The sequence below is a fragment of the Ranitomeya imitator genome, chromosome 6 (genome assembly GCF_032444005.1).
Source record: "Ranitomeya imitator isolate aRanImi1 chromosome 6, aRanImi1.pri, whole genome shotgun sequence".
In the NCBI taxonomy this organism is placed as follows: domain Eukaryota; kingdom Metazoa; phylum Chordata; class Amphibia; order Anura; family Dendrobatidae; genus Ranitomeya; species Ranitomeya imitator.
In genome coordinates this window covers 138,537,341-138,552,611 of record NC_091287.1, presented here as the reverse complement: position 1 = coordinate 138,552,611, position 15,271 = coordinate 138,537,341, and the positions used below count along the sequence as shown (strand labels likewise).

The 15,271-nt window shown below is 42.8% G+C and overlaps 1 protein-coding gene across 2 annotated transcripts in view; it reads right to left on the bottom strand.

Annotated features, from left to right (window-relative positions):
• CLEC3B (C-type lectin domain family 3 member B) overlaps positions 1–14,384 on the bottom strand; it is a 55,201-nt gene extending 40,817 nt beyond the window's left edge. Inside the window, exon 1 of one of the 2 annotated variants that reach the window (XM_069730152.1) lies at positions 14,228–14,384. In XM_069730152.1, the coding sequence (XP_069586253.1) occupies positions 14,228–14,318 (91 nt within the window). In that variant the 5' untranslated portion in view covers positions 14,319–14,384. The remainder of the gene's footprint in view (positions 1–14,227) is intronic. The other variant, XM_069730153.1, reaches the window with a different exon arrangement.
• Positions 14,385–15,271: the final 887 nt, after the last annotated feature.

Here is a 15,271-nt window from a genome sequence, read left to right as displayed (position 1 = left end):
CAAATCCTAATGACAACCTGAAACATCCAAATGACCCTGATCAAAAGTTCACATACCCTGGTGACTTTGGCCTCATAACATGCACAGATGTTGACACAAATAGGTTTGAATGGCTACTAAATGTAACATCCTCACCTGTGACCTGTTTGCTTGTAGTCAGTGTGTGCGCATAAAAGCTGAGTGAGTTTCTGGGATCCAGAAAGACTTTTGCATCTTTCATGCAGTTACTGACATTTTTGGATTGTGAGTCATGAGGAAAGCAAAAGAATTGTCAACGGATCTATGGGAAAAGGTAGTTGAACTGTATAAAACAGGAAAGGGATACAAAAAGATATCCAAGGAACTGATAGTGTTTAAACTGTGATTAACAAATGGAAGATCCGGGGCTCTGTAAAAACAAATCCACAGTCAGGTAGACCAACAAAAATTTCATCCACAACTACCAGAAAAATTGTTTGGGGTGCAAAGAAAAGCCCACAAATAACATCAGCTGAAATACTGGACTCTCTGAAAACTAGTGGTGTGGCTGTTTCAAGATGCACAATAAGGAGGCACTTGAAGAAAAATAGGCTGCATAGTCGAGTCGCCAGAAGAAACCCATTACAGCGCAAATGCCACAAAGTATCTCACCTACAATACACAAAACAGCTTAGAGACAAGCCTCAAAGCTTCTGGAACAAGGTTATTTGGAGTGATGAGACCAAAATTTTACTTTTTGGCCACAACCATAAACGTTACATTTGAAGAGAGGTAATCAAGGCCTATAATGAAAGGAACACCATGCCTACTGTAAAGCACGGAGGTGGATCACTGATGTTTTGGTAATGTGTGAGCTACAAAGGCACAGGAAACTTGGTCAAAGTTGAAGGAAAGATGAATGCAGCACGTTATCAGAAAATACTGGAGGCAAATTTGCAATCTTCAGCCCGGAAGCTGCAGATGGGATGTACTTGGATGTTCCAACATGACAACAATCCAAAACACATGGCCAAGTCGACCTGTCATTGGCTACTGCAGAACAAAGTGAAGGTTCTGGAGTGGCCATCTCAGTCTCCTGACCTCAATATCATTGAGCCACTCTAGGGAGATCTCAAGGATGCAGTTCATACTAGACAGTCCAGGAATTTACAGGAACTTTTTGCCAAGAAGAGTGGGCAACTTTACCATCTGAGAAAATAAAGAACCTCATCCACAACTACCACAAAAGACTTCAAGCTGTCATTGCTGTTAGAGGGGGCAATACATGGTGTTAAAAAATAGGGTATGTGAACTTTTGATCAGGGTCATTTGGATGTTTTGGTTGTCATTATAATTTAGAAAGATAAAACACAGTAGTTTGACAATAAATGGCTTCACCCAACCACTAACCATGAGTGGAGAAAAAGTTTTGGTGTTATCATTCATATTCTCTGAAAAAAGGTCAAGAAAGCAAAAATTCTGCGGGGTATGTAAACTTTTGAGCACATCTGTATATATAATATTCATTATGTAAACTAGGAGGCAGGTCAGTGAGGTATCAGTCACCTGTCAGAAGCCATACTGGTGAATGCCTAATCAGAGCACCTCTTGAAGACCATCCACCCACAGGTTGCCCTGAAGTACAAGCATATCATTAACTGAAAACTACAAAAAAAAGTATTAAACAACAATCACAAGACGGATTTCGTCAACTCAGGTATAATTTGAATCAGAATAACGGCACTGACCTGACATATCAAAAGGTAGTCTAAGAGTATTTGAAGAGGTTTTTGATGTGGAATTTAAAACGGCTTAAAAATCAAGTATAAAAGCTCAATGTAGGGATATCCTTAGTAGTGATGAGCGAATATACTCCTTACTCGAGATTTCTCGAGCATGCTCGGGGGTCCTCCGAATATTTTTTAGTGCTCAGAGTTTTAGTTTTTCTTGCCGCAGCTGAATGATTTACATCTGTTAGCTAGCATAAGTACATGTAGGGGTTGCCTGGTTGCTAGGGAATCCTCACATGTACTTATGCTGGCTAACAGATGTAAATCATTCAGCTGTGGCAAGAAAAACTAAAACTCCGAGCACTAAAAAATACTCGGAGGACCCCCGAGCGTGCTCGAGAAATCTTGAGTAACGAGTAGATTCGCTCATCACTAATCCTTAGGCCTGGATTCGTACATCCGTGTTTTGTAGTCTGAGTATGGACTGGCAACAGGTCTCCTTACTTGAACTTGAAGCATATTATTATTATTATTATTAGTTATTATTATAGTGCCATTTATTCCATGGCACTTTACATGTGAGGAGGGGTATACATAATAAAAACAGGTACAATAATCTTGAACAATACAAGTCACAACTGGAACAGGAGGAGAGAGGACCCTGCCCGCGAGGGCTCACAATCTACAAGGGATGGGTGAGGATACAGTAGGTAAGGATAGAGCTGGTCGTGCAGTGGTTTGGTCGATCGGTGATTACTGCAGGTTGTAGGCTTGTCAGAAGAGGTGGGTCTTCAGGTTCTTTTTGAAGGTTTCGATGGTAGGCGAGAGTCTGATATGTTGTGTACTCATGTATGTGAATCAGGCTTTCGTTTCTCAAATGGTACAGCCCGAAGCTCATAAGTAATAATGTAAAGATCTAAACTGGCTAACTGCGTCCTCATCTGTGTCTATACATTACACCAACTTATGCCAGTAACTGTCTCATACAAAAGAATGTAGCAGGGAGAATATACAGTGGCATATAAACGTTTGGGCACCCCTGGTCCAAATTACTGTTATTGTGAACAGTTAAGCAAGTTGGAGATTAAATAATCTCTACAAGGGCTAAAGTTAAAGATGACACATTTACTTTGTATTTTAGGCAAAAAACACACACACATATATACCGTACTTTATCTGTTACATTTTAAAAATTAGAAAAAAGGAAAATGGGCCAACCAAATCAAAAGTTTGGGCACCCTGCATGGTTAGTTCCTAGTAGCACCCCTTTTCAAAGTATCACAGCTTGTAGCCAGCCAAGAGTGTTTCAATTCTTGTTTGAGGGATTTTCAGCCATTCTACCTTTGAAAATTCTTCCAGTTCTGTGAGACTCCTGGGTCGTCTTGCATGTACTGCTATTTAGAGGTTTAGCCACAGATTTTCAATGATGTTCGAATCAGGGGACTGTGAGGGCTACTGTAAAATGTTCACCTTGCACATTTTGAGGCAGTCTATTGTGGAAGTGTGCTCAGGATCATTATCCAATTGTAGAAGCCATCCTTTTTTCAACTTCAGCTTTTTTACAGATGGTGTTATGTTTACATCAAGAATTTGTTGAAATTTCATTAAATCCATTCTTCCCTCTACCTGTGAAATGTTTCCCATGTCATTGGCTGCAACACAACTCCGAAGCATAATTGATCCACCCCATGCTTAATGGTTGGCGAGTTGTTCTCCTGAAATTCTGTGCCATTTTTTCTCCACATATTCCTTTGGTCATTGTTGCCAAAGAGTACTATGTTAATCTCATCAGTCTACAGGACTTGTTTCTAAAATGCACCAGGCTTGTTTAGATGTTCTTTTGCATACTTCTGATACTGAATTTTATGGTGAAGACGCAGGAGAAGTTTTCTTTTGATGACTCTTCCATAAAGGCCATATTTGTGCAGGTATCTCTGAAAAGTAGAACAATTTACCACAACTCCAGAATCTGCTAAATCTTTGTGTTTTGCAGTCAAGCAGGAGTTCTAATTTGCCTCTCTAGCAATCCTACGAGCAGCTCTCACTGAAATATTGCATAGTTTTACAGACCTTATCTTAACCTCCACTGTGCTGCGGAATATGTTGGCGCTATATAAATAAAATTATTATTATTCCTCTTAACTGCCATTTAATTACATTTCAGACTAAGAAAAGAGCAAGTTGAAAACGCTTTGTTATCTTCTTTATAGCCTTCTCCTGCTTCGTGGGCCTTGACTATTTTCAGAGTGCGAGGCAGCTGCTTAGAAGAACCCATGGCTGCTGTTTTTTGGCGCAAGGTTAGAGGAGGCTGGGTTTCTATAAAGCTGTGAAATTTGCATCACCTGGCCTTTCCGAACGACGATAATGAACAAGCCATAACCCTAACAGGCTAATTAAGGTCTGGAACCTTGGTCAAAGTTATTTGAGCACACAAATCTCCAAGGGTTCTCAAACTTTTGCATCAGCCTGTTTTCATTTTTGTCATTTTTAAAATATAAAAAATGATCAATATATGTTTTTTGCATGAGCCATCTTAACCTTTAGCCATTTTAGAGATCATTTCATCTTTAACTTGCTTAATTGTTCACAATAACAGTAATAATGACCAGGGGTGCCCAAACTTTTACATGCCACTGTACACTCCTCAAAATTGAAATTCCAACATCAAGAGGTAAAAGTTGTAGAATTATGGAAATCACATGATCAATAGACATTGTGGTCACAATCAATGCCGAATACATCAAGATGTTTTGAAAAATGTATTTCCATATTTTTATCATTTGTGTAAAAGTAATGTTTATCGATTCTGTAATTTCTATAATTGCACAACTTTTCCTCCTTTCTGCTGCAATTTTAATGTTGAGGAGTGTAGTTTATTTGGAATTTTTATATTCCTAGGAGCACTGACTGAACAGTACCAACCCAAAAAGCTTTAATAATGGAGCAATTGAGTGATTTAATAACTGGGATACACAATTGATCTACTGGGCAAAGTCACACTGCAGACCCAATAATTACTGAACAATTAAATCAAACAACTCATGCACTGAATGTCAATGCTGGCACTTGGACAGTGCATAGAACTACCAAAGCACTAACCTTATTCCTGGCCGATTTGTTGAGAAAGTTTTTGAATATTTATAATGAGTCCTTCCTTTTTCACCGTCATCAGACTGCACCCACATTTATCACAAAGGGAATCTATCATCAGGTTTTTGGCACCCTATCTGAAAGCAGCATGATGTAAGAGTAGAGACCCTGATTCCAGGGATGTATCAGTTGAAAGTCTGCTTGTTGAATTTTTGATAAAATCCCTATTTTATCTGCTGCAGATCTAGCAGCTCTCTGAATGATGAGCTTTTATAACCCCGCCCACGGCACTGATTGGCAGCTTTCTTTGTACACTGTGCATAGGCAGAATGAATGGGCTTATAGAAAGCCATTGTGGCACCTCTATGAGAGTGGAATTGGTTCATATGGTTTGTAAGTGAAAAATGCGTAAATTAAATAGGCAGCAATATGATTGATTTAAACAATGGGTTTCAGGCAAAACCATATAGTACAGTCCCAATAGACATCGCACAGTAGGCAAAAGTGCTGAACAAGGAAAGATCTTTCATCAAGTGAAAATGCAATCCAGTTACTGTGCCTTAACCTAAGGTCTTCTGCCTTATCTAATGCCTTAATAGCACACTGAGGTGTTGTCACTATGTGTCTTAAGGTACCGTCACATTAAGTGACGCTGCAGCGATCTAGACAACGATGCCGATCGCTGCAGTGTTGCTGTTTGGTCACTGGAGAGCTGTCACACAGACAGCTCTCCAGTGACCAACGATCCCGAAGTCCCCGAGTAACCAGGGTAAACATTGGGTTACTAAGCGCAGGGCCGCGCTTAGTAACCCGATGTTTACCCTAGTTACCATTGTAAAAGTAAAAAAAAAAACACTACATACTTACATTCCTGTCGCGTCCCGCAGCGTCAGCTTCCCTGCACTGTGTATGCGCTGGCCGGAAAGCAGAGCGGTGACGTCACCACTGTGGTTTGCTTTACGGCCGGCCGGCGCTGACACTGGGGGACGCAGGGAAGCTGACGCTGAGGAACGTGACAGGAATGTAAGTATGTAGTGTTTTTTTTTTTACTTTTACAATGGTAACCAGGGTAAACATCGGGTTACTAAGCGCACCCCGGCGCTTAGTAACCCGATGTTTACCCTGGTTACCAGTGAAAACATCGCTGGATCGGCGTCACACATGCCGGTTCAGCGATGTCAGCGGGTGATCCAGCGACGAAATAAAGTCCTGGACTTTCCCCAGCGACCAACGATCTCCCAGCAGGGGCCTGATCGTTGGTCGCTGTCACGCATAATGATTTCGGTAACGATATCGTTGCTACGTAACAAAAAGCAACAATATCGTTAACGATATCGTTATGTGTGACGGTACCTTTAAAGTAAATGTGTTACCTATTTATTTTACTAATTAAAGGGAATCTGTCACCCCAATTTTTGCCTATAAGCCAAGACCACTTCCATCAGGGCCTTATCTACAGCATTCTGTAATGCTATAGATAAGGTTACATTGGGGGCTTATCTACAGCATTACATTGGGGTAACAGATTCCCTTTAAAGCCAGATATCTTTTGGGTTGTAGATTTTTGGGTCAATTTTCCAAAATATACAAAATCTGACAAATTTGCCAGCTCTGTGCTTTTTTTCTTCTCTCAGATAAAAGCATGGAGGGGGTTGTTCATGTCAGATCAGAATGTGGAGATAAGGAAAAGCATCTACAGTCTTAAGGTACCTTCACACATAACGATATCGTTAACGATATCGTTGCTTTTTGTGACGTAGCAACGATATCGTTAAGGAAATCGTTATGTGTGACAGCGACCAACGATCAGGCCCCTGCTGGGAGATCGTTGGTCGCTGAGGAAAGTCCAGAACTTTATTTCGTCGCTGGATCTCCCACTGATATCGCTGGATCGGCGTGTGTGACACCGATCCAGCGATGTCTTCACTGGTAACCAGGGTAAACATCGGGTTACTAAGCGCAGGGTCGCGCTTAGTAACCCGATGTTTACCCTGGTTACCAGCGTAAACGTAAAAAAACCGAACACTACATACTTACCTACCGCTGTCTGTCCCCGGCGCTCAGCTTCTCTGCACTCCTCCTGCTCTGGCTGTGAACGTCGGTCAGCCGGAAAGCAGAGCGGTGACGTCACCGCTCTGCTTTCCGGCCGCTGTGCTCACAGTGAGTGCAGGAAAGCACAGCGCCGGGGACAGACAGCGGTAGGTAAGTATGTGCTGTTTGTTTTTTTTACTTTTACGCTGGTAACCAGGGTAAACATCGGGTTACTAAGCGCGGCCCTGCGCTTAGTAACCCAATGTTTACCCTGGTTACCAGGGGACTTCGGGATCGTTGGTCGCTGGAGAGCTGTCTGTGTGACAGCTCTCCAGCGATCAAACAGCGACGCTGCAGTGATCGACATCGTTGTCGGTATCGCTGCAGCGTCGCTGAGTGTGAAGGTACCTTTAGGTATTGCTACAGGCTATAGAAAGGGAGGAAAGCATCAACAGTCTTAGGTATTGCTACAGGGTATAGAAAGGGAGGAAAGCACAAGATTTTTCATGAGATTTAGCTGGAGAAATCACTCCAGTAATAAACCTGAGCTGATACATTAGGAACAGAGCAGCAGCAATCTGGATCTTACATCAAGTGCAGGTGGAGAATCTTTAATACTTAACTATTAGATATTGTCCAAAAAAATATTTACTCTAACATGTGTTAACATTTAAATAAAGTAAAAGCTGTCAAGTTACATCATCCGCATGATTTGGAAGAGCCTCTGGTCTCCTTACATTCCCCAGCGATCACAATCCCTCTGTTCTTTTTATGCTCCTGAATGTCAGCATAGTTTATGATCCTTGGCCTGGACTGCATTAAAAGCAGAGGCTTTGATTCTCTAAAACATAAGGCCACATCACTGGTGAAAGTGTCATTTGCAGTGATATGTTATATTGCACATCCAATTATCAAGGAACATGACTGAGGAATTGGCCTTAAGTTCATAACATCTTGACTATGTAATGTTTGCAGAGATATCGTAAACCTTATGATCAGGGCCGGACTGGGAATAAAATTCAGCCCTGGCATTTGAAGTCACACAGGCCAACTTGTCACATGGTGACTGTATAATATCTTTGTACACTTGTAGGTTACAAGAAGTGAGGGGAGTTTAACACGACTATATAACATATAATCACAGCTGTATCCAGCATTACAGCTCAGTCCCCATAGAATGTAATACAGCACAGCCCCCATAGAATGTAATGCAGCCAGCCCCCATAGAATGTAATACAGCACAGCCCCATAGAATGTAATACAGCTCAGTCCTCATAGAATGTAATACAGCACAGCCCCCATAGAATGTAATACAGCACAGCCCCCATAGAATGTAATAAATACACATGCCACTGATGCATATCAATACGGCCTATTTTTAGGGAAACACCCTATACTGGACATAAGAAATGACAGGAAACAACTCCACTATACAATGAATCCTACAAAGAAATTACGGAGTATCAAAGAATCCAAACGTAACAGTCTAAAAAATATAACAAATTTTATTAAATAACATTATCAGAAAAAATGATAACAAGCATAACATACAAAGGACACGTCTAGCACATGTACGGCAGACAACAGCCACTGCAAGTAACACCACGGGTATCGAAAGGGCAGGAACTATAGATGGTGTATAGGAAGCATGTTAATCCATGATAAATATATAAAGTGCATAGTGCTCTTAAAGGACCTATATATACCTCCTCTCTCCACAAGACATTAATGCAAATCAAACCTAGAATAGGTAAATGTAACGGTCATCACTGCTTTGCCCATCTTACCCGAAAAAATGTGGTGCCAGTGTGTGTCCGGCGGCCCCGACGCGCGTTTCGCGTGGGCTTCCTCGTAAGATGGGCAAAGCAGTGATGACCGTTACATTTACCTATTCTAGGTTTGATTTGCATTAATGTCTTGTGGAGAGAGGAGGTATATATAGGTCCTTTAAGAGCACTATGCACTTTATCTATATATTTATCATGGATTAACATGCTTCCGATACACCATCTATAGTTCCTGCCCTTTCGATACCCATGGTGTTACTTGCAGTGGCTGTTGTCTGCCGTACATGTGCTAGACGTGTCCCTTGTATGTTATGCTTGTTATCATTTTTTCTGATAATGTTATTTAATAAAATTTGTTATATTTTTTAGACTGTTACGTTTGGGTTCTTTGATACCCCATAGAATGTAATGCAGTACAGCCCCCATAGAATATAATACAGCACAGCCCCCATAGAATGTAATGCAGCCAGCCCCCATAGAATGTAATGCAGCCAGTCCCCAGAGAATGTAATGCAGCCAGCCCCCATAGAATGTAATGCAGCCAGCCCCCATAGAATGTAATACAGCACAGCCCCCATAGAATGTAATACAGCACAGCCCCCATAGAATGTAATACAGCACAGCCCCCATAGAATGTAATACAGCACAGCCCCCATAGAATGTAATACAGCACAGCCCCCATAGAATGTAATACAGTACAGCCCCCATAGAATGTAATGCAGTACAGCCCCCATAGAATGTAATGCAGTACAGCCCCCATAGAATGTAATACAGCACAGTCCCCATAGAATGTAATACATCACAGCCCCCATAGAATGTAATGCAGCACAGCCCCCATAGAATGTAATACAGCACAGCCCCCATAGAATGTAATGCAGCACAGCCCCATATAATGTAATGCAGTACAGCCCCATAGAATGTAAAGCAGCACAGCCCCCATAGAATGTAATGCAGCCAGTCCCCATAGAATGTAATATAGTACAGCCCCCATAGAATGTAATACAGCACAGCCCCCATAGAATGTATTGGAGTCAGCCCCCATAGAATGTAATGCAGCATAGCCCTCATAGAATGTAATGCAGCCCCCCCCCCCCATAGCCCCACATTCCAGTTATCACTCATTGATGTATATACAAGAAAAGAAAAACACTCTACTCACCTTTCCTCTTGCCCTGCGCTGCTCCAAGCTCCGGTCTCAGCAGCTGCAGTCTGCCCGCCCGACACGCAGCAGTTGCGCGATGATATGACATCATCGCGGACCCGCAGTGTCAGAGGCAGAGTGGGGAATGATGGGAGAGAAAGCGTCAGCAGATGCTCTCTTCTCCATCATTGCATTCAACTGTACCGGCATAATAGACGCCGGTATAGTTGAATGCGGGGCGCCGGGGAGTGTGCCAAGAGCGGGGGGAGTGTGCCGACAGCGGGGGGAGTGTGCCGACAGCGGGGGGTGTGTGCCAAGAGCGGGGGGGGGGCACACTCGAGCAGCCCACTACTGCCACCGGGCCTTCTGGCATTTGCCAGAACTGCCCGATGGCCAGTCCGGCCCTGCTTATGATGCTGCACTCATTAGAAAATCACTGCAAAGCTCAAGTACAAAATCCTCATGATGTTAGGAGGCAAACTGACACTACTGCCAGATGTCACTGTGTCACTTATAGTCATCATATCTGTTTTGTCAACCTGAATTATATATTTTTTCTAAATAAAAAAAATAAAAAATCACAAACCACTAATATTACACATTTAGGAAAACCATAAAATAATGTGTAATAGATGTCTACAATATAATATTGCAACATTTACTACGAACTGTAAAATGACAAAAAGAGACAGAATTAACTTGGCTTCAAAGAAAACCACAAACACAGAATTTTAATCCAGTGTTGATGAATGGATATACCGTATATACTTGTGTATAAGCCGAGTTTTTCAGCACATTTCCAGCACACATTCTACTCCCCTTCCTGTGCGCCCTCGCTGCATTTCGTTTGTTTCAGCGCCAGCAGCATTTCCGGCCGAGCGATCACATGGCCCCGCTCATTAAAGTAATGAATAAGCACACCTCTCCACTCCCATAGGCGTGGAGTGAATATTCATTACCTTAATGAGCGGGGCCATGTGATCGCTCGACCGGACCTGCCGGCGCCAGAACGAGGTGCAGTGAGGGTGCGCAGCAAGGTGAGTAGGATAGGATGGGGGAGTCATGCATAAAAGGACAGGTGATAAGCAGCCATGCATACAAGGACAGACGATAAGGAGCCATGCATACAAGGAGATGATGGGTGGAGCCATGTATACAAGGATAGAGGATAAGGAGCCATACATACAAGGATGGGGGATTAGGAGCCATGCATACAATTACGGGATGGGGGAGCCATGCATACAAGGACGGGATGGGGGGAGCCATGTATACAAGGACAGGGGATATGGAGCCATGCATACAAGGACGGGATGGGGGAGCCATGCATACAAGGATAGGGGATAAGGAGCCATGCATACAAGGACAGGGGATAAGGAGCCATGCATGCAAGGACGGGATGGGGGAGCCATGTATACAAGGATAGGGGATAAGGAGCCATGCATACAAGGACGGGATGGGGGGAGCCATGTATACAAGGACAGGGGATATGGAGCCATGCATACAAGGACGGGATGGGGGAGCCATGCATACAAGGATAGGGGATAAGGAGCCATGCATACAAGGACAGGGGATAAGGAGCCATGTATACAAGGACAGGGGATAAGGAGCCATGCATACAAGGACGGAGCCATGCATACAAGGAAAGGGGATAAGGAGCCATGCATACAAGGCAGGGATGGGGGGAGCCATGCATACAAGGCCAGGGGATAAGGAGCCATGCATACAAGGCCAGGATGGGGGGAGCCATGCATACAAGGACAGGGGATAAGGAGCCATGCATACAAGGACGGGATGGGGGAGCCATGTATACAAGGATAGGGGATAAGGAGCCATGCATACAAGGATAGGGGATAAGGAGCCATGCATACAAGGACGGGATGGGGGAGCCATGTATACAAGGATAGGGGATAAGGAGCCATGCATACAAGGATAAGGGGATAAGGAGCCATGCATACAAGGATAGGGGATAAGGAGCCATGCATACAAGGACGGGATGGGGGAGCCATATATACAAGGATAGGGGATAAGGAGCCATGCATACAAGGACGGGATGGGGGAGCCATGCATACAAGGATAGGGGATAAGGAGCCATGCATACAAGGACAGGGGATAAGGAGCCATGCATACAATTACGGGATGGGGGGAGCCATGCATACAAGGACAGGGGATAAGGAGCCATGCATACAAGGCCGGGATGGGGGGAGCCATGCATACAAGGACAGGGGATAAGGAGCCATGCATACAAGGCCAGGATGGGGGAAGCCATGCATACAAGGACAGGGGATAAGGAGCCATGCATACAAGGATGGGATGGGGGGAGCCATGCATACAAGGACGTGGATAAGGAGCCATGCATACAAGGACGAGATGGGGGAGCCATGCAGACAAGGACAGGGGATTAGGAGCCATGCATACAAGGACGGAATGGGGGGAGCCATGCATACAAAGATAGTGATGAGGGAGCCATGCATACAAGGACAGGGACGGGGGAGCCATGCATAACAGGACAGGGACGGGGGAGCCATGCATAACAGGACAGGGATGAAGGGACAATGCATACCCAGCTTATACTCGAGTCAATAAGTTTACCCAGTATTTTGTGGCAAAACTAGGTGCCTAGGCTTATACTCAGGTCCGCTTATACTCAAGTATATATGGTAAGTTTACAAATTTACAGAAGTTTGTTAACTCTGATACAAAAGCCACTTATTTAAAAAGTTAATTTTAGACAAACTTCATTTCATCATATGGTAAAAAGTATTGGGACACCTACACATTACTTCTACTGGAGCTTGTATGACAACCCATTATTTAAATCCATAGGCATTAATATGGAGTTGGTCACAATGCAGTCAGGCAAGTAAAATTGCCCTGACAGTCCCCAAACCATACTCATGAGACTGCAGTAAAAAAAAGAAACATGCGGCACTCACCCGATCTAGCTGTGTAATTCGTGAACTTTTATTGGGAAAATATATGATACATCCGTCAAGATATCAGGTACAGAGGAGGGTGCGGTACTGGAGTGTGGACGACGGCCGTTTCGCACGGTAAGTGCTTCGACGGGTCCAGCACTTACCCGTCGAAACACTTACCGTGCGAAACGGCAGTCGTCCACACTCCAATACCGCACCCTCCTCTGTACCTGATATCTTGACGGATGTATCATATATTTTTCCAATAAAAGTTCACGAATAACAGAGCTAGATCGGGTGAGTGCCGCATGTTTCTTTTCTTTACTGCATTGTGTATCTTATACGCTTTTGTGCAGAGCACCATATACCCACAGCTGTCGTGACACCTGCTATTCGGTGGTTCTCTATCAGTCCTGACTAAGAATAGTTCGTATTTTTCTAGTGCCGTCCTGCCTCTTTATAATAACATACTCATGAGACTGCCAGCTGCAGCAGTCTGATGCACCACTCCACAGAACATGTTTACAATACTTCAGAGTCTTTAGTGACTTGCTTTACACCACTCTGCCCAGCCCTAGGTACAGTAGTGTGCTTGCTGATGGAAGGCTTTTATACAGCTGCTCGGCTATGACAACCCATGCCAAAAAGCACTCGACCCAGCCTTTGCGCTGATGTTAATGCCAGAGGAGCTTTGAGGCTCTGCAGTTATTGAGTTATCAGAGCTTTGATGACTATTATGCATTACATGCCTCAGCAATTGTCAACCTCACTCTGTAACTTTCCACTTTGTAGCTGATTTGTTGTGGTTCCTAAACCCTTTAACTTTTCAATAGTACCTCTTAAAGTTGATCATGTATTATTTAGGAGAGAAGATATTTCACAAACTTACTTGTTGCAATCGTGGTAGTAGTTTGCTGGAAATCAAGTCAACTCTTTAGACCGGCTGTTTCTTTCACAAATGTTAGCAATGACTGACTGCATGGCTAGAGGCTGAACTTTATACAACTGTGGCAATGGCACTAAATGAAAACCCTGAATAAATTCAGAGATGTACCCCAATATTTAGTGTACCAGCCTATTACAATTTAGGCTTGCTCATTACTTCTACATTTGATCTCTACTCCGTCCCAAGCAGCATTCTGGCACTTGCGTAACGAAGGTGACTGGAGAATTGGAGTCTGTCCACCACTGTTATATAACCACATCATAGAATGAAATAACATAGAAGCAGAATTCTTGTTTTTCTCATTTAAATTTGATCTCTAATCAGGGCTGGCAAATGCCTGTAAATTCATATGCAATCTGTGAAAATGTCCTTAAATTTTTTTTAAAATAATGCCTGTGATTTTTTTTTTAGTGTATGCTTATTTTAATTATTAAACTGTCAACAAAAAATCAATCAGCCCTTTAACAGTGACGATGGGACAAAAAACGTTAGCAAGAAAACAATCTAGGTGTAATGTAAATTACCAGATAAATTAACATTGTAAATACATCCATTGGTAAAACAGAATTACCCCCATTCTCCATGAAGGAGTTCTAAGACAAATTTGTCTTTTGCCAAAATCTTCTTACCTTTACTAGTTTGCCTTTGTTTTTTCTGCTGATAGGTGATTTGGGCAAAGCAAAAAAGGCACAGAACCAGACAGGCACTTCTCAGTTCCATGATAATCCCACCGCTGGCAATCTACTGTTTGAAGCACACTGTGTTCCTGCACTTTATTAACTACGCCTATAATAAAAAACATGCTGCTCAGGAACTCCTCCATCCAGGCAGTGCACTCGGGATTCTCTAAAGAAGTTATTGATATTGATAACAGTAAAGTTATGTTGAATGCTTACAGCACATTGTAACCTTAGGTCAAACACATACATGAATTAGCTGATATGTAATAATATTTGGGAGATGGTTTCTACTTCGACAGCCCAGCAAAGCATCATGAATTTTACATTCTATGTTGCACTGTTTTCTCACTACAATTAGTTATTCTTCATCACTTATCGGTTGCTCCTATACTACTAGAGTAGGGTAGCAGCTCTGTTAACATATGAATGGAGACAACTCTCAGCTGGGAAAGACGAATAATGAACTCTGAATTTTAGTTCCTTCCATATATTTTCTACTGGATTCAGGTCAGGTGATTGGCTGGGCCATTCTAGCAGCTTTTCTTTTTCTGAATCCAAATGCTAAATGTTCTCCCTTGTTTCATCTCTTAGTAAATGGCAGCAGATTTTTATCAAGAATGTTTCGGTACATTTGTCCATTCATTCTTCCTTCAACATTACGCAGTTTGCAAATACCATATACTGAAAAACAGACCCACATTATGATGTTCCCACCTCCAAACTTCACTGTTGGTATGGTGTTTGGGGTGATATGCAGTGCCTTTTGGCCTGCAAACATGGTTTGTATTATGGCATCCAAATAGGTTGGACAACTCTTCTGATAATTCTTTTCACTCCTTTGTCTGAAATCTTCCAGATTATGGACCCAACAGTGCTCACTGCCTTTGGTAGTTTACAAATTCTTCTGTAACAACTGCTATCAGTTTGTTTAACAACAATAAGGTCGCAAAGGTGTTGAGACAGTTCACTTGTTTTACCCATTGTGAGATGCTT